At 37.1% G+C, this 18,940-nt stretch overlaps 1 protein-coding gene across 1 annotated transcript in view; it reads left to right on the top strand.

Moving 5' to 3' along the window:
• SLX4IP (SLX4 interacting protein) overlaps positions 1-18,940 on the top strand; it is a 73,305-nt gene that overhangs the window by 42,900 nt on the left and 11,465 nt on the right. Inside the window, exons 6-7 of the mRNA XM_072331443.1 lie at positions 11,832-11,909; positions 14,152-14,240. Of these exons, the coding sequence (XP_072187544.1) occupies positions 11,832-11,909; positions 14,152-14,240 (167 nt within the window). The remainder of the gene's footprint in view (positions 1-11,831; positions 11,910-14,151; positions 14,241-18,940) is intronic.

The raw sequence follows: 18,940 nt of genomic DNA on the forward strand, positions 1-18,940 counted from the left end.
TCCAGATAATTACAATGCAACTTCTTCAGAAGGGGGTAATTTATGATTTGTTATCCAGTCCTGCTGTTCTTTGTGAACCTTAAACTTACATTCATCCCTCTGAGTTTCATAGCTCCCTGAAGTTTGCAGCAATCTATGCAATATCTTATGTAAAATGTTTTACTTAATATTTTGTACTTAATATTTTATGGTTGTGGTTGGTTTTTTTTGCTTTGTTTCTCACATCCAGCTTATGGGGGAGTAATGGCATTTTTTTCTTTCATTGGTCTGTTTTTTCTTTTAGAAGATAAAATTGTATCTCTGAAGTTGCTCTTTTCTCAGGGAAAAGGATATTTGGCAATACATATGCCCTCCTAAAGTGTTTTCTTGAGTGATTTTTCCTCTTACTTTATGTTACAATACAAAATAATGAAGAAAAACTCCAGGAAGGGCAATAAAGATTATTCAAGGTCCTCACCTTGAAGGAAATGCAGTACGGGGACATGTGAAAGACTGGGAACAGCTCAGTGTGCTAGGACTCATCTCCCCAGGAGGATAAGAACTAGGGGTAACACAGCAAATCCACACAATCGTTTCTGATCTCCTTTTTCCCCAATCTGAGAATAAGTGGGCATCAAATGAAGTGGTTTTTTTTTTGCCAAATGGTAATGAGGGTGAGAGACGTGTCCACAGTCTTGGGCAAGAGCATGAGAGAGGAATCCAGGAAGGATATGGGATTCACGGAAATCTCCTTGGGCTTGAGAAGGCTAGGAGAGGACTGGGAGGAAATAATTGCAAACAGTTTGCTCTTGTGTTTGATCTTCCCTTCTATCCTTTTCTAATGACTTTAATTGCAAGGCATTGAACTATATGAACCTTTGTTCTTATCCAGTATGGCCTTTCTTATCATCATAAGGAAAAAGCCTGCACCGTAAACATTATTATGTCCAGAAGAGGTTGGTATATTTCAAAGACTGTCTGAGGAGATTCTAGGCTTTTTAAATTGAAGGTTCTGCATTTGTCTTTTTCCTGATATTAAACTGTTACTCACAGAATTTAGCAGTTGCTATCTCTGTCTTGGGGCATTAGCAGATGAAGCACCAGATCTTGAATGCTTTCTCCTTGTTTTAGTTCTTCCTAGATGCATCCAGCCATGTGGAGTTATTTATAGTATTGGGTAGGAAATGAAATGCTGTTGTATTTATTTTAGAGATAGCCTGTAATTAAATGTTTATATAGATACTATTGAAAAGAAATATATCATTTGCTTAAAACAATAGGAGAGTTTGGTATATGCTTTCAATTTAGAAAACAGCCTTTAGCTCTGGTCTTTAATTAATAACTGTTTAATTCATTGATTGATTGATTTTTTTTTCTTGCTTCCATCCTGTTTCTATCTTTTGTTTCCGTATGTTTTGTTATTTATTTTATGAAGAGAAAAAATATGAAAATTACTGCGGTATATGCATGTGAGCAAAGTCTGTGGCTGCATAGACAAACATGACAGCTACTATGTTTATGGGAGCTAAAAAGGTCTTTCTGTAGCATCCAAGTAAAACTGCATAGTAATCTTGCTGTTAGTACCTCAGTTTATGCAAAGGCACATATATTTATGCAAATTAAAGATGTATTTTTTGTTGTTATCTTTGTATAGTTATTCAAAGAGTAAGTAGTCACTAATCCTGCATTTACGGAGTGGAATTATGTCCCCTCTTTCAGTGTATCGACACTGGCTAGAAGCTAATAATCAGTTTACCCATCCAAAGCATGCAGCATATAATTAATTATATCTAATTATGTCTATCTTTGCAAATCTAGTGGTTTAAACTCTGCTGATAAGTAATAGAAGTAGGTGGGTGCTTGTTACTTCATCTGGTACATTTTAAAATACATCTTCAGATGATGTGAATCCAGAAGAGCTTGTTTGTCTATATCAGTTAAAACTGGAATTCAAAATACAAGCTCACAGATGTTGCAAATTAAGCAAACAGAAATTAAAAGTAAAGTTAATCTTTACATGATTGGTATTTACTTGAGAATATCAAAATGAATCTCATTTTGACAGGGACACTATACTGCCGCTTTCTGTAGGATAACTTGGCACCTACTGGTTTTGGAATCTGCGTGGAGGGATTTTGCAAATAGTTCCCTAAGCACTGGCTATTTCTTACATCACTAACAGATTCTTCTTTGCACATCTGTTCATCTTGAAAGCACTTTTTTGTGTGCACTGTATAGTTTTTAAAGCATCCACCTTCTCCTGGAAGCAGGAATCCAGAGGACAGGATATCAGTGTTATCTTCTTTAGACCTGTTTGAACATGAGGAACAGTGGGAATAGATTTTAAAGTGCTTGCTTTTCCAAATGGATTTTTCTGAGGAATGAATTTGACTTTTCTTCCATCCATAATGAACCCGGCAAACTGGTTTTCTGCTGGGAACATTTCATAGATTCTGTGGTCTGCATTCAATGGATGCTCAAATTGTTTTTGTTAGAATATCTAAGAAATTGCAGTAGAAATGGTCAATATGAGAGAACTGTTTTTCCTTAGCTGTCTGATTTTTACTAATAAATCTGTGGGACTGCAAGGAGTCTGTGCTGCTTGGCATGTTCCACAGATCAAGTACAAATCTCATCATTGCAGTTTGGCAATAATGAATGCATTCTCCTGAAGTAAAGTGTGCAGAAGCATCTAAATCTGGTCATGTTTTTGTGTTTGGCTAAATTTTAATGTAGTATGAATATGCCTTAGGAATTCTTTTCTGGCTCGGATATGTTAGAGTGTATTTATAGTTTGTTTGTGTGCATACTGGACCTACTTATTGGGTATCTTTACATTCCATTTGTGGTTCTTTTCTGTGTGCAGCTGTGGTGACCATGTGCTTAGATTGTCTCAAACAAACAAAAAAGACCCTATATAACTTCTGAAATTCTCTGTGCTGGTGGGCCATGGATTCTCTTGAGATCATAAAAAATCATAAGTTGTCTCATTGAGCAATGGTAGCAGTCGCTGACTTTTGCAGGACTGTTTTAGCAGGCATGTTTGCAACATCAGGATCTTCATCAGCATCTTGGGTTTGGGAGTTTCTTGTATAACTATTAAAAATAAAAAGTATACAACTGTGAAAAGGGGAGAAGAAAGAGTCTTTAAAAATTAACTTTGGTAGCATCTTCTTTTTAATTAGTTCACAGCATAGTAAATAAGAGGGGAAAAAAGAAGGGTTCGATTTTTATTGTTTTTTACATTGACATAAGAATTCTTCAATTAAAAAAAAAAGTAACTGAAGATACTCCAAATGTTTCTAAATAGAGCAATACTCTAATACTCTTTTGGTTACAATGTATGCAAGGTAGAAAAAGGATTTGAAATAAAGCCTAAAAGAAATATGATTTCCTTAGAAATATTTGGAAGAATTTACTTAATTGCAACCAGAAGTTTGACCTGGAAGTGTAACGTTTTGACCTTTTAGCTGCCTGGTTTCCTAAATGTGTTGTTTTGTTCCCTCTAAACTGTGAGAAAATCTGTTTTACATATCTTTAACCCTTTCATTCTCTAAAAATGTTAGTAATGTCCCCAAACTATAACAGCAGCCTAACTAAAACCAGAAACTTAGCAGAAGAGAGAAAACACTGCTTTATAAATTGCAAATGTTTTTTGTGGGTTTATTTACGTTTGGACATTTTTTATAAGGCTTTACAGAAATCTATGCAGATAAAGATGGAAGGCCAGTTCATGGGAAAAAACCTCATGCGTACTTTCCTTACATAAGTAAGTCAGAGAAAGGAATTATCTGATTCTGTGTATTTGATTCTGTTGAGCCATCACTAGTCGAGGTACTTGCTATATTGTTTATTACATGCTGAATATTTCCACTGACTGAAAATATTCATGACGTGACCGATAGTCCATAATCAAAACTACATCTACCAAACTTTGCGGAGACTGGATCTTTGTTAAAAATGTATGGATCTGAACTAAAAGTTCAGTAACTAAAAGTTCAGTAATAGTACAGCAAATAAAGAAGAGTTTTACTTGAGAGGAGAAAAAGATTGAGCGCAATCTTGAATATGCATTTTAGATATGGTAATGGGATTTGATGAGTTCAGTCCACCTCAGACAGGATAATCTCATGCAGAGCAAAGTACAGTTATCGAGGCAGAAACATTCTACCTTTAGGCAGTCAGTATACATATGTGTAGAAAATAAAATGATGTAGATGGCAAAGCTTGCTTAAGAGAAAAAAAAATAGAATTCCTCTTTGCAGACCATCATTTGTTTGCTTGTGTAAAGATATTTAGATTTCTTTAGTGTGCGTACATTTGTGTCATGGGATATAGGTGATGCTTGTCTGTTATTTTCTCTTGTATTTACATGGCACTTGATAAGCTCACAGCCTCCATCCTTTTTGATTTTGCTATTGAACATTGAGGAGTGGATGTGTTATGTGCCTTTTTTCACTTAGTATCTTGTACACTGATGCCAGAGCCCACAAGATATTCAGATGCTCCCTTATAATACTGCACTCTTGAATAAGCTTAATGGAGCAACTTGCTGCATACCCTTCTGAGATCAGCTGCCAGCTCTTTGCACCACAGCCAGCACCTGCTTCACTGCTTGAGCCGAGTGGCGCTGATCAGATGATCACAATCTTTGGTTGTTCTTGGGACCTTTACATCAGAGCTTATGAGAGGAAAAAGGGTAGACCATTTCAACAGCTGACTTAATTATAGCCCATTTACTAGCTGGCATTTTAAAAGAGAAAATACAAGAGGCTTCTCTGTTGAGGCCTTCCACGTATTTGCTGTGCTCCAAAAATTCCTCCTGTTCTGAGTTGTTGGAAGCCTAAGAAAAGTCTGTTGTGTGAAAGTACCCATGAAGCCCCAGTGATAACGTTGTGAAATGCATAGTGGTTCAAGTCCACAGGCATCTCCTGGAACTTGCTTGCTTTTGCAGTGTCACCTGGATGATAGGGTGGAAGAAAATGACCATCAACATCTGCCTCTTGGTTCCACATTCATTGTTGCTATATATCAGGTTCACCTTTGGAGAAAGTATGTTTTCACATTTTATGCTGTCTTTTTCAATTTGCACAGAAGATATCTGTTGCTGGCTTTTCTTTCCCCCTCATGCCTACACCTCATGTCTCCAAAGGCAGACTGGACTTTTTCACCAAACCCATAGGTTTTGTAGCCATGGGATACAATATACATTTTCCACGTGTTCAAAACTTGTTCCTGATGTTTTTAATGATCCTTGCCTGAAGAGCTTGTTATTAGCAGATGAAAGTCTTTTCAGCTATGGGAGCTATGGGGTTAAAGCCCTTTCCTATTATGGGATATGATTTTACAGAATTTACATCCTATTACCAGAAAGAAAAAAAAAAAAAGACCCTGTAAACATGAGGAGGATTTGATTGCCATTGAGAATCTTTTAGCACTGTAGTGCTGGCACCTACAGTCTGTTTTGAACAATAAGAGGAACCAGTCATATTTGCTACATTCTGAAAGGTTCATTTTCATGTTCTCTTTGAGTTTTTATTCTAGACTTGACTTTGTTTTGTAGTGATTCCTGCCATTTAAAATGTGAAATCCTCCCTTTTAAGAATTTAATGGCAACAACATTATTTGTGTAGTTCACAGATGTCTTCAAGGAATGAAACAGGCTGAAAGGACATATTTTTTTTAAACTAGTTTGTGCTTTAAAGACCACTCTGCGTTGCCTCATACCCTGAAAGTTGTATTTGTTACTATCACAGTGCCTGTTTTATTTTAGCTAGAATCTGCCTTCTACAGCCTTACTTTAATCCCTGCTCAGAATTCAGTGATGTAAGTACATGACATTGTGTGATTTGAATACAACTGTGTCTGGCTGAATTTGGACAGATGCTCAGTGTGATTCTGAATGTACATTGTATGTGCACATGTGACGTCAGACTGTTTTTATCCAAGCTGCTGCTACATGGTGATGCAGCTACTCTGAAGAGTGATTTTCTTCTGCTGCTGATTTGTGTTCTGTCACAGTGTTTACTGCAGGGTTTGTTTTTCAGCTGTCAGAACCTCTTGGCAGGTACTGACAGATGCCTTCCTCCTCCTAAGCTGTCAGGCCTGTTCCAGTGGTTAAAGAGCTCTTGGCACGTGGCTTGGTCAGGACTACAGTTCATGCATTAAAAATGACAAGGATTCATAAGTAGCTTTCAGTTTGTGTGTTGAAGCCTGTCACAATAAACAGTATGGTCATAAAGATCAACCAAAAGGTGAAATCAAATCTCCTATTAAAAAACAACAGTCTGTGGGAATGGTATGCTGATCTTCAAATATCTGACTTTATCTGCTTGGATACATTAGCAGCTGATGCCAGCTATTATATCTTTTACATTATGGACAAGTTGTGAAAAAGCTGGATCAGTCTGCCTCTCCATCTCTGGGTTTAGTGATGGGAGGGTGGTCTTTTCCTTCAGAGCTGCTGAGGATCATCATCAGATGCATTTCTAACCTTGAGTCTGCATGGTCTGATACATGCTTTTCTTCTCAGTTCTTGTCTCCAGAATGCCTATGACAATCAGGACACTAAATGCCGTATAGTATATCCAGTTTGCTTATTATAGCTGTGATGGGAGAATAAATCCTATGTCTCCTGGTTAGCAGAGAGCCCTGCAGTCCTGCTCTGCTCTTGCTTTTAGATTTCATCATATGGCTCGATCCAGTTTTGCTGCCAATGGCTCATATGCTGAAAATTTTAGATGGTGTGCTATGCTCAACTCTCTGTACTGTGACAACATAAAGGATTCTGGTAAGCATATCTTGTCCTGTCTTAATCCAATTCATTTGAAGCTTGCTTAATTTCTTTCCTCCAGCCAGGGATCCCGTTCTCTGACAGGAGCCAAATCTTTGTCTCATGTCCTTTATGAGCCCAATCTCTTAACTGCGTTATCAAGTGGCCTGTGCTGAGGTTTGGCAAATAGAAGAGTAGTGCTAATTCTGATAAAATAGTGAAAAGGAAGAGTAAGGGGGGGAAAAGCAATAATCAGTTTTTGCTTGTACTTGGTTTAAACAGGCTCTAAGGCACCTGGGAAAATACAGAAGTACATCACTGAATTTATTTGCAGATAGAAGTTTTCAAGAACAGACCTTGCGTATTTGCAACGTGAGGGAGCTGTTGGTATAACTGTAAATAAGAGGGAGTCTTTTGGTTTTGGGCATGGAAAATTGAACCTGCAGCGCTGTGTTAAGTGCCTTTAGCTTGCGTCTGACTCTTCCTGACATGTGCATGCATGCAGACACACAGACAAGTACATATGAATATAGCCAATACAGCACCTTGGCTTTTCTCCTAGGCCACACTTACTGTATATAAATCTAGCAGCCAAAATGCTTTTTTCTTAACTGTTAAGAAACAAAAATAAAAAATAAAGATGGTATTGATGTTTTTCATTACATAGGAAGTACTTGTAGGTACTTATCTCTTTCAATAATGAAAACTGAAGAAAATAATTTAAAACTTATTCGAATTGAAGGAATAATGTATGGAAAGACAGCATGAGACCCTCAGCTGTCTAAGCTGCTCTGAACCCACTGCTTCAGTGTATGAGTATCTGCACTAGGTGAAGATCTGTTACACTTCTTGTCACTACCTATGAATTTGATAGGGGATTTTTGGGTGGGGAGGATCTGAGGGTGGTGATATGGATATTCTGTACCCCCTTGGAACAGTGGAAAAGGCTCAGGAAACCTGAGCAGCTTCTTGTGTTGTTCTTTCCCTCCTATTCTGCTGCCCCTAGTTTATCCTAGACTCAGACTCAGACTTACGCACAACACTTCCCATTTGCTTTCGAATCTTGTCTAAATTAGAAATCATGACGAGATGATGTGAATATGTGCGTTTGTTCTGGGGAAGGAAATCTGCACAATCACCAGTAGGTTTAGAATAAAATACCTTTACTTTTTTTTTTCTTTCCTTTTCAAGTTTACAAGCGATCAGGAATTTGGATTGGGTGATGAATAGTTTTAATTGGAGAAGTATGACCGCTAAAAAGGACTGTAATAATATGTCTGTAGAGCACTTTGAAGATGAAAAACTCTATGTACTGTAAACACTATTACTAGTGTAGCTTAATCTGTAATAATTAGCATGAGCAAAATGTAATTTTATTTAATGTAAAATACAGTAGTTCAAAAAGTCTGATGCACCTGTGTATTTATTTTCACATTGTAACCAAGGAAATTCATCTGCTTTTCTGATATATGTTACAAAGGTTTGAGATTTTCCTTTACATGGAGACTGTCCTAGTCCAGAATAACCTGCCAGAAACAAGAAATGCGTCAGCTAGGAGATTAAAAGGGATATGGGTTTGGGGTTGGTTTTTGTTTTTTGGTTTGTTTTTTTTTCTTCCATTTGCTTGTGTTTAAAGATGGTATAAAAGTGTTGTGCAACGTGTCAAATATAGAAGTGTGCAGGGGGCAAGTCAGCCTCCTTGAACTTGTGCTGTGGCTTTGGAGAAGACTTGAGTGAGTTTTGTTACAGAGCCATGCAGGTGCTGGATTTTGCTGGGAAGTGAACACCTGCCAGGCTGCTCCAGATAACTCAGCAGCTCGGAGGCATTTTCCCAGGCTCCCAGCTGAATGGTCGCTAATAGCCGTGGGAGAGGGCTTCCCACTGCTCTGCACTGCACCGCAGCCGCCTCTTGGCAGCCTCCTGGAAGCTCAAGGCAGCTTGGCTGCAGCTCCTTTGGAAAGGAAAGCAAGTGTTGCTGGATAGTTTTACAATACAGAGTCAGTGTCTGATACTTCCTCTCAGTGTCTTGGGACCATGAAATATAACAAGCAGGGCAAATTACCATTCCCTTAAAAGGCAGCACTCACTGGGGCATATTACAGCTGAAAGTGAACTGTGGCTTTTCTAGAATTACTTCTATTCAGTCACGTTTGGGGTTCTTTTTTTTTTTTTTATTTTATTTTTTTTAATTGGTTGTTTCTTGCTGCTGAGATTTGGTCTTTTGGATGCACAGTTTAGAAGAAAAGCAAACCTCCAAACTACTAGGTTTTTTCCTACCTCTGTTGGTGTTCTACAGATGGAGCTATGATGTCTACGTTTTGTGATGAAGAGGAAATCAGAGATTGGTCCGAGTAGGTTTGCTGATTTCAAGATGTGTAAAATGTCTCTGTTACTGGCTGCAAAATAGTCTTTGTAGCTTGAGGGTAAAGCTTGAAAGGAATGCTTAAAGAGTTAATGCTGGATTATTTAGTCCTTCCTTCCAGATAGCATGAGGAGCAGCTTTTGGTCCTCTCTGTGTATATACTGGCCTTCTTTCCTGGAGTGTACTTTACAGCTTGCCCTGAAGCAATGTTAGCGTATGCTGGTATATAAGCAGTACTGATAGTGGACAAGTCTGAATTTGAGAGAAGATGCAGACTCATGCTGAGTAAGTGTGTAGAAAGTTTAAAAACCTGCAAGATGCATGAGATTGTCAGACAAGGTGTCCTTTTGGCTCTTAGCTTTTAGCTTCATATTTCATGAAGCAGAAATGGTTAATTGGATAATATATATCTCTTGAAGGAAGCAGAAAGAGGTTATTGCAGTTTTTATAGCTCTGCAGTAATCCAGACTATTTTAATACTGGAAACTTTGTGAACTGTAGTTGACTTCATGGGCTAGATTAGATGTCACATACAAGGATTTTAAAATATTTGTTAAACTTAGCTGTATGATAGTTTCAAAATACAGGCAGTTTGAATGCAGTGTGTCTTAAACTGATGTCACTCAGCAATAAGTACAGCAAATCATCTTTACTGGCTTTTTCAATGAAGTCAAATAGTAGCCATGGGAAGTCATAGAAACTAAAATTCTTTTCTGATGTTAGTCCCTCTGGATAGAGCTTATTACCTCAGTTCCAGTTCCCTATCAAGGCTCTACAATACTCTCAGACTTGAGGTGACACTGCAAAAATTATGTAGTCTGCATCTCTTATTTATATATTTTACTAAGTTTGAGGCATGCATTCTCCAGAGAACAGTAATTGAGAGAATCAAGGACCTTGGAGAGGAATTTGATATTTTGTTCACACCATTTGTCAATCAAATGTGATTAAATACTTCTCAGAGAATACCAGAACAGCTTGAGAAATAATCAGATGTACGTGTCACCTGATTCTTAAAAGAATGCCAGGAATGGCATATCGTGCTTTTCTCTGTGCAAAAGCAAAAGGTACACACATTTTCGTTTCTGTTCCTTCCCAAGAAAAATACCTTAGGAGTGTTCCTGACACACGGAGGCGATAAGCCTCATAGTCTCTTTGAGGAAATTCATTTGTGAAGCTGTACTTTTATGAATGTTACTTTTTTTGGCATTACAGAGATCACAGTGGAAATGCTATCGTCATGCTAATAACTTACTAATATGAAAGGCAAATTCCTTGCTTTGGCTAACCCTACCAACAGTATTAAAGATATACGGATGCCAAACTGGAAATAGCTAAAAGTAATTTTCTTTAATTGAATACAGTTAATAAAGATGGTGGATTACATCCAATTTTTTCTGTAGCGCTCATCATTTTCAGGGGATGATTTAACTTGTCACATCTTGACTGGATCTTTAAAGGGAAGTCAAAATTTAGGTATCTTCCTGGGGGGAAGGAAAAAAGATGGCTGATAAATTTTAAGGGTCTTGATTGTGATGAATAACTGCAATTGTTGACAGGACATGATGCCGAGCAGTGCTTCACAGAGGGCTCAGGAGATCTGGAGCTTTAGCAGGAGAGCTGTATACTCTTTAGAAGACATGCATTTTTCCAGCTTATGCTTAGGAATAAGGTGTGCCTTGGCACTTGCTCAGAAGAGATTAGTATGGCAGCATACGGGCTTTCCTGACTTCCTTTTAACTGGCTGGAGAGAAGAACAGCAGTAGCACTTGACTTTTGAACTTTTCTATGATAATTGCACCTAGTGTAGCTGGCTGTCTTAGAAACACACGTATAACTCATCAGAGCTAGAGGAAATATCATTAATTGTCTTGCAAATTCATTTTGCTGAAGTGTATAGAGTGACTATAGAGGGAGGAAATGCAGATTCTACTTTTCCGTTTCAAGGGGAGTTATGTTGCTAAATACCTTTATAAACCGAGTCGTAACTCATTTACTCAGTGTTATTTGTGAATTAAAGTAGAGCAAAAGTAACATCCGATTTTCTTAGCTGGTGTCTAATTATCTCTTTAATTTAATGTAATACAATTCTTTCTGTCCTTTTCTCATGGTCCTGATGCACAAGCATTTTTATCATTCTTGGAAACAGAAACTGGATATGTGTATATGCTACAGGTATCTGCTGGGGTAGCCAGGCTAACTGTTTACTTGTAGATATTGAGGAGTCTTAGTGTATGCATTTCTTACTTAATTCAGTCTAACTGTAAATAATTTAGGCCTTTTGTGTTTATTTTTTTATAGACAATCTTTTTCTGTCAGCTTTGTGTACGTCATCTTCCTCTAGAAAGCAGTGACGTGAATGATATCAGTAGTTTTCTGACAGAATACGTATGAAAACCATGTAGTACCTAGGTCTGTAGCCTTTTGGACTAGTGACTCAACAACTAGGCTGTTAAGTGAGTGACAGCTGTGATTAATTAATTGACTTATATTTATTTCTACGGTTGTGTCCAGAACTTGAAGGTTAGTAAAATGCTTGGATTTTTTCATTCCAAATTCCAAGGAACTTTTGGAGCCGTCAATATGAGTGGTTTCTTTTTTTTCCTCTACAGTTCATATTTTCTCTCAGCCAATCCAGTCTTTGTAGACGTACCATGCTTTGAGACCAGAATGCTCAAGATACCCTTACGCTTATTCTCTTTTTGTTTTATGTTGCAGCCAACAATTTTCATATTACTGCTTACTTTATGAAGAGATGGGTTAATCTCCGTTGTGCTCTAGGGAAACGTTATCGTGGTAAGAAATCAGTTTCAAATAGCCTTACTTAGAATTGTGCATTTCTGTGAGTAAAAATAAAAGGGAACTGATAGTTGTTAGCTTTTGATCTACTTGAGATTTGTTTTAAAGCTAGAATTTGTTTACTCTAGAATATATTGTCTAAAAAAATGAGAGATGTTTCTGAAGATGTGATTATTATTCTTTTTCAACTTAATTATTTTTTTTTTCGATCTTGCCCCGGGGTTATCAGCTAAGTTGCACCAAATTCTGTATGAATAATGAGACTCAGCATTTTACTGAGTCTCTGCAGGGTGAATCAACCAGAGGGTGCAGTATGAATCACTTCATTATTGCTTGAGTGTCTTGTGACATCAACTGTATAGTACAAGTGTATGCAAGAAAAAGCTTTAATTCAGCTCAGTGCTATAAAATCTTTACATAGGTGATATCATTGGACTAGATCCTTTTTTCATGTTTTCTCAAGCCAAGATGCTCAGCAAGGAAGTGATATCAATCCTGTCCTGCCAACAGCAATAAAGAGAAACTGTAATGATCACTGCCCTTTGTGCTGAGCTTTTCATATTTTTCTTTTCATGTAAAACAAATCCATTGGCTGCCCCTAAAAATATTGACTATTTGGATGAGTGTTTTAAGGATATATATATATATATATACATATATATATTTTTTCCAAATTGAAATTCATTATATTCACGAGTGTCTAAATCTCTCTTCAAATAACAACTGGTTTTTATTCTAACTGTATTGGTGGAAGAGACTGGAGAGTTGATTTTAAATGTGTTATTGAACTTCTGTCTGCCTCCAGCAGTGTCTCAGCATTGTTTTCTCTCCATTAAATCCAGACCTTTTTCAAGGTCAATGAATGCCTACTTTCATTTTGTTAGCCAGCAAGTGAGATTGTTATAAAGTATAACAATAAAAATTACTTACCAGAATAAACTTGCTGTCCCAGTGCTGCCAAAAAGCAAGGCTTTGATTCTGCAGTCAAAATTTTCCATCTACATGAAGTTGCTAGCAAGACAGAGCTTCATTTTGCCGAGTTTCACTACAAATAAATACCAGAATAACATATATCCTCAAAAAATATTAATACTGATGATTCTTTTCTTGAGAATATTTCTAGTATTTAACAGACAATGAGCCTGAAAGAAAAAGAATCCTGAATACTGTGATTGGTTTCTTAGTATCTGAAATCAGCTTAACTAAATGATGATTATTGGAGCCCCATGTAACAAATTTAGTCTTTGTGAAAGACTTTTCTTCACTGCTGTTTTAAAGTAACCTGTGGTCTGCTCACAGTTTGAATGCCATTGTACAAGACCCTTGGGGGTGGCCTTCAGCTCATGAGAATACAAGCTAAACAACAACATTCTGATGATTAGGCACAGCCACATCATGAATATTTCCTTGGAAACAGTTTTGCTAACAGTTGATATTTCTGAAAGGCTCATCATAGTTCATTATCCTGTTATAGGAACTTAACTAGCTGTTGCGCCAATAAAGATGTGTCTGAATTCTCTCTATAATTTTTCAACCAATGACAAGTAAAAGATAATCTTTATTAACATCCTCGTCTTTCATAGTGATGACTTGAGTAAAGTCACTGCTGGTAAGCAGTTGGAGGGCTTTGTCAGGTATAAAAGGTGGTGGAAAAGGAGCATGACATTCTAGAGAGTCATTTGCCTGTATGGATGATCCACGCTGGCAAATTTATTACATTCAGCCAGTACCCTATTTATTATGTAGAAACCCTTCAATTTTGAATCCTCTAAATAGAGATTTAGTTGTGTTCACAACAGACTATGGGAACTTGAGTAAGATACATAATTCAATAACAGTTTAGTAATTTATTTACTTTAAGTCCTCTGCAGTCAGAGTTGGAAACACTTGTCTGTAGACTGAATTATTATATCAAGTCCTTGTTGGAATATGTTGTACTGTGTTGTGCTGTGTTACAGATATGATTAACAGCTTTTCTTATGAAGAGACTAATCTCCAGAACAGCACAGAATAAATGGTTAAGTGTGTTTTCAGTAGGTTCTGTCTGATATGTTTGTCCAGGTGTATGTATAGACTAATTTGCAACTGTGACTGCCTTCCTGGAAGCTAAACTTACTCTGACTTGTTGATTTTTTTTTTAACGGTTTTAAAACAAAAATGAAACACATGCATTTTTTCAGTATATGTATTTTTTTAATGTGAATAATTTTTTGTTTTCTTTCTGATTATTTTTGCATAGAGCTACGTATGTTTCCAGACAAATTTGTTGTTTGTATCAGTAAACTTGAATTTAATCCAAGTGATTGGACATGTGAAAATGATGCATTGGTATGTACAAAGCTGTTCTTTACGTTTTCTGGTCTATTTTATGGTGGTGAAATGAACATATATGTGTATAGCTGTAATTATCTGTGTATTTTTTAACATCATCTTGTGATCCAAATATTACATTAGCAGTTGCACAAGGTATTCCAAAAGAGATCCTTAAGTGATTGTTTGAAGCAGACAAGAATTTTTGGAATCTCAGCGTTTTCAGAGGAACATAAGGAACGTAATTTACCCTTGAAACACTTTACTTTCCATGAGGATAATGGAGCAGATTCTAATGTTAATGGCTTTTTTGTATGTTTTCTTAGCACTTGTTCTGCAAGACAACTCGAATGAGTCAGCACTAGCCCCTGTTGGGGGAAAAGAATCCCCAAGCATTTATGGGCAGTGCTGTGTAGTTAAATGCCATAAACAATTCTGCTTAAATATTTCATCTTGAGGACTTCGTAAGGGTCAAAGGCTCATGAATTTCATGCTGCAGTTAACTGCCAGTTGTCTCAGGAGTGTTCACATTGGCCCAGGTGGCCTGCAGTACAGCATACGGTCTGCTCTGTACTCACAGTTAAGAGTCAGCATTACATGCTGACCTCTATGAATGTGATAGTCATTTGTCTTGGATATATTAAAATATATTTGACATCTTTAAAAAAATCTAAACATTGTACTCGTGAGTCTCTGTAATAAGAAGGCAAATGAAAAATAGAATGATATGGTTTTTAGTTTGACTGCTTGGAAATTTGATCTGATATATGAAAAGTCCTGGTCATTTATATAGGGTCTTTAAACATTTGTGTTTAAAAACCAAACAAAAACAACAACAACAACAAAATCCCACGGTGGGATCAAGCTCAAATCAGTACTAAAACCTTGGGAGTATGTTTTACTTTTAGATGCAGTACGTACACATAGAACAGGTGGGTGTGATCAGTGTAGCATGTTGGTAGGAGAGAATAAGATAAAGCTATCCTTAAGACATCTTCCCTCATTTGAAAAACTATCAAGAAGTGAGTAGACCCTCAGCAAATGTTCCGGAATGCCTTCTTAACTCTTGTCACACTAACGCAAGGGGCTTACTGAGTACTGCTTTGTTGCTCCATTATTTCTACTGCGTGTTAATACTAGATTTTTCATTCAGTCCAGTTCAGTACTTTTCCAAACTGAGTGGGTGTATGATTGCAACTGAGGGGAAATTTCCGGGGCTTTTTTTTTTTTTTTTTTTGTCACTTTAGAAGTGAAGACTGAGGGTCTGCACTATGTGTGTGTACTTTTCACTATGCACTGGCCATGTCTGAACTCTAAACCAGACCACAAGAGACCACCCAGAAGACCTTTCTGTTGATAGACTCCAGTGTATTCTGTCATGGGCTAAAAATGAGGCATATGTTTTGTTTTCCCTCTGCATGTTGTTTGGGTTTGAATCATTCATTTCATAATATTGTATTTAAGTTCTTTTTCGTGTTTAATCATCTCACACCCCTTGTTTGAGGGTCTATCTGTGTTTTATAAAAATAGTTGACTCTGTGTTAGTAAAGAGTTTGTCACTTTTCAGTGTTGCTTATTGGCATTGCAATTAGCTTAGTCAAGAGCTAACAATCTTTGTTTTATGCCTGCTTTTATGCAGTTTTATGGTTTGGGGCAAGCGTTCATTCCTGCTTTCTTTTGTCTCTCCTGGGATAGACAGTGATTAAACCAAGCTTCAAGAGATGTAGCCAGATAAGAAAGGAAATTCTTATGTCCTACACATTAGGAAAGATGATTATTATGTTGCTTCTGAGATATTCACAAGCACAAATTGCATGCACAGAATACTCAGAGAAGCAATTCAAAGTCTTGTGATATATCCCGTAAGACCGAGGAACAGGTGGCTTAGGCAGACTCTGTCAATTTAGTTTTAAGTTTAATTAAAGACTTGAGAGTTTTTCTAAGGAGTAGACCTGAAACAAAATAGAAGATCAACTGATACATAATTTTCTCTTTTCTACAATCTATTTAGAAATGGGTGTAGTCATATCTATGGAACAGGCTGCAGGAAGTCATTATCATTTTTGAAGGAATTTCGTTTTTAAGGAAACATAACAGCAAATTGTTGAAAATCCTTCTGTAAATTGGAAGTCTCAAGGAAAAGATGGAAGAATAGCCTGGCGTATTAGTGCTAAGTACAAAAATATAGCCATTGGTTCCTGTTTTGCAAAACTATGTTTGTAATCTTGAATGGTCTTATCTTGAAATAGAAGACTGCTTTGGGAATATGGCAAAAAAGAAAACCCAGGCAAATGAAAGCGCTCCAGAGAGATCAGTCATCTCTGCAAAGATTACAACATTTTTTGGGCTGATTTTTATGTAGAGAGCTAAAATGGAAAATTGGAAATGGGTTATCTGAAGAAACAGTGGTAATGGAAATGGGTGGAAGGTTTATTGAAGGCTTGGGAGTGCTAACAATGGAGTATTCATTGATAACTACATCAGCTTTATACTGGAATCTATGAGAGGAAGCGATTGTAGGGAGAACATAAAGGAGGTTAAGCTAATGACGGTACTGAAGTGGAAATTTGAAATTGCCATTCAGATGACATCAGAAAAGAAAGTGGAGAGCAGGAGATCCTGCTTTGATTAAAAAGACCTCCAGATTACCACTGAGCCTTGTTAAGTTGCAAAGAAAATTACAGAATATTGCTCTTAAAAATAAAACAAAGCAAAAAAATATAAATAAAGATAAGCATACATAGGTATAGTAGGAGAAGAAAAGTGCCAAAGATATGCCCTGTGCTTTTTAAATCTCCAAGAATGAAATAAGTAACGTCATCATCTTCATACGTCTGATATTGTAAATTGTTGTGACATACTTTATGTACATTGCAGAATTCTCTTTATTAAAACAAATGTTACTAAGCGAGCAAGGGACATCATTGGCTTGGATTTTGATTATGCTGCTAAGAGGTTTCTGGTTCTCCCATGAAAACGTGCACACTTAGCTTTAATTAGCACAGAGCTTGATATTAGAGTGTGTGCTGCTGCTGCATTGTTCTTGTTGCAAGGCAGAACAAAAAGGAAAACCATTTGTAGCCATTACTAGAAGTTTTTGTGTGAATTTAGTTATCTTGAGAACTTAAAGTGATATGCAATAGAGCAGGGGAAGAAGGAAATGTTATGGAATACATACCTGTACAACTCACAGTCTATAAACTGTGTGTATATCTATAATATGGTAGTTAAGCTTCTGTAGTTTCTACTTAAAAGGCAGTCCATATTCCCTCTAGTTCCAGCTATGAACTGCTTTCCTTTCTGATTGCAGTGGATCAGCCAAGTGATTATTCAGCCAAGAATGAATTAGTTCATTGAGCTGGTCTAAAAGAAAATAATTTACTTGTGAAGTTTCTCTCTTTTTTTTTTTTTTTTTCTCTTCTGCTAAATTGGAGGATTAGTTTTCCATCATCTCAGTTTACTTGACCAACTCATACTGTACTCTGGAGTTGCTGGTTGTGACACAAAAAGTGTTGCAGGAGCATGCAGACAGGGCTTGGAAGAAGAGACCAGGATCACCCTCTGAGGTAGCAGCTGATAATTACCCTCATTTAGAGGTAACATCCGAAATGTACACTAATAGTACCTTTTTAATACTTGCTTCATTTTCAGATTCATTATCAACTTTTAAATTTCATAAAATCCAGTTTTCATTTGTTTTCAAATATTATGCAGGATTTTATTTGGTCATTTTTGGAGACATAGCTAAAGGAAAACAGTGCTAAGCTGTAGTTTGGCAATTTCTTTAAGAGGGTTCGCTGCTGGGGAAACTGCAAGCCAACAGATCTTATCCATATACCACATATGGTTGAACAGTTGAAGAATTTTCTGTTTTCTCTTCAAGTTTCTAATTTTGACACTTAAAGATTTTGTCATCTTTAATTTTTTTTTAATTTTTTTTCCTCTCATCTTTCATGTTTAACTCAATCGGATGCAAGACTGAACCATGCAGTGCCTCCTGCCTTCCTTTCTCTGAGCTGTGCATTGTTGTCCTTGGCATCTGTCAGCATTGGCATGTGGGGTGCTGGATCAGTTCGCTGGTTCCTCTGAAAACAAGGACTTTTTGGTTTTCTTTTTTGCTGTTGTTGTTTGTGTGGTTAGCTTTCAGCTGGGTGACTTTAGTGGCCGGGTTCTCAGTGTGTGGCTGCATAAATGCTCATGTTGATGCAGAGGCTTTTGGCAGCACTGTGTGTTTGATAAGGGTGAGGTTTCCCTTTTAATGTCAATGTAGCTTTAAAGAGTGCTGTGATACTGTTGTTTTTGACTTGGTCATAAAGCAGAAATCTACAGCAGTTTTATAATATTCGCTCTTGTCACAGGTGTCCTCTTCTTCTCCTTGGATATCACCACTTCTAAATAACAGGGTTTGCCAAAAGGTCTGTGTGCTTGCACCTCATCCTATAATTTGGTCTTAAGGATTCATACAAACCAAAGTTCATTGAGCTTTCAGCTAATGCACCAAATGAGTGGGAGCAGCCTGGGGTGTGTGCTCCCTTCTGCCAACCCTGATGTGGGGGAAGAAAGCTCTGCAAAAGGGGAGGGGAGGATACCTGAGAGTGGTTATATGTGGGAGATTGCTGCAGCATGATTTGTTGGAACTTGTCTTGGTTTCTTCTTATAGCTTGCAAACAGACTGATTCATTTTCTGCATGGCAAAAAAAAATGTCATAGCTGTCTGC

Source organism: Excalfactoria chinensis, chromosome 3 (assembly GCF_039878825.1).
Source record: "Excalfactoria chinensis isolate bCotChi1 chromosome 3, bCotChi1.hap2, whole genome shotgun sequence".
Classification (NCBI taxonomy): Eukaryota; Metazoa; Chordata; class Aves; order Galliformes; family Phasianidae; genus Excalfactoria; species Excalfactoria chinensis.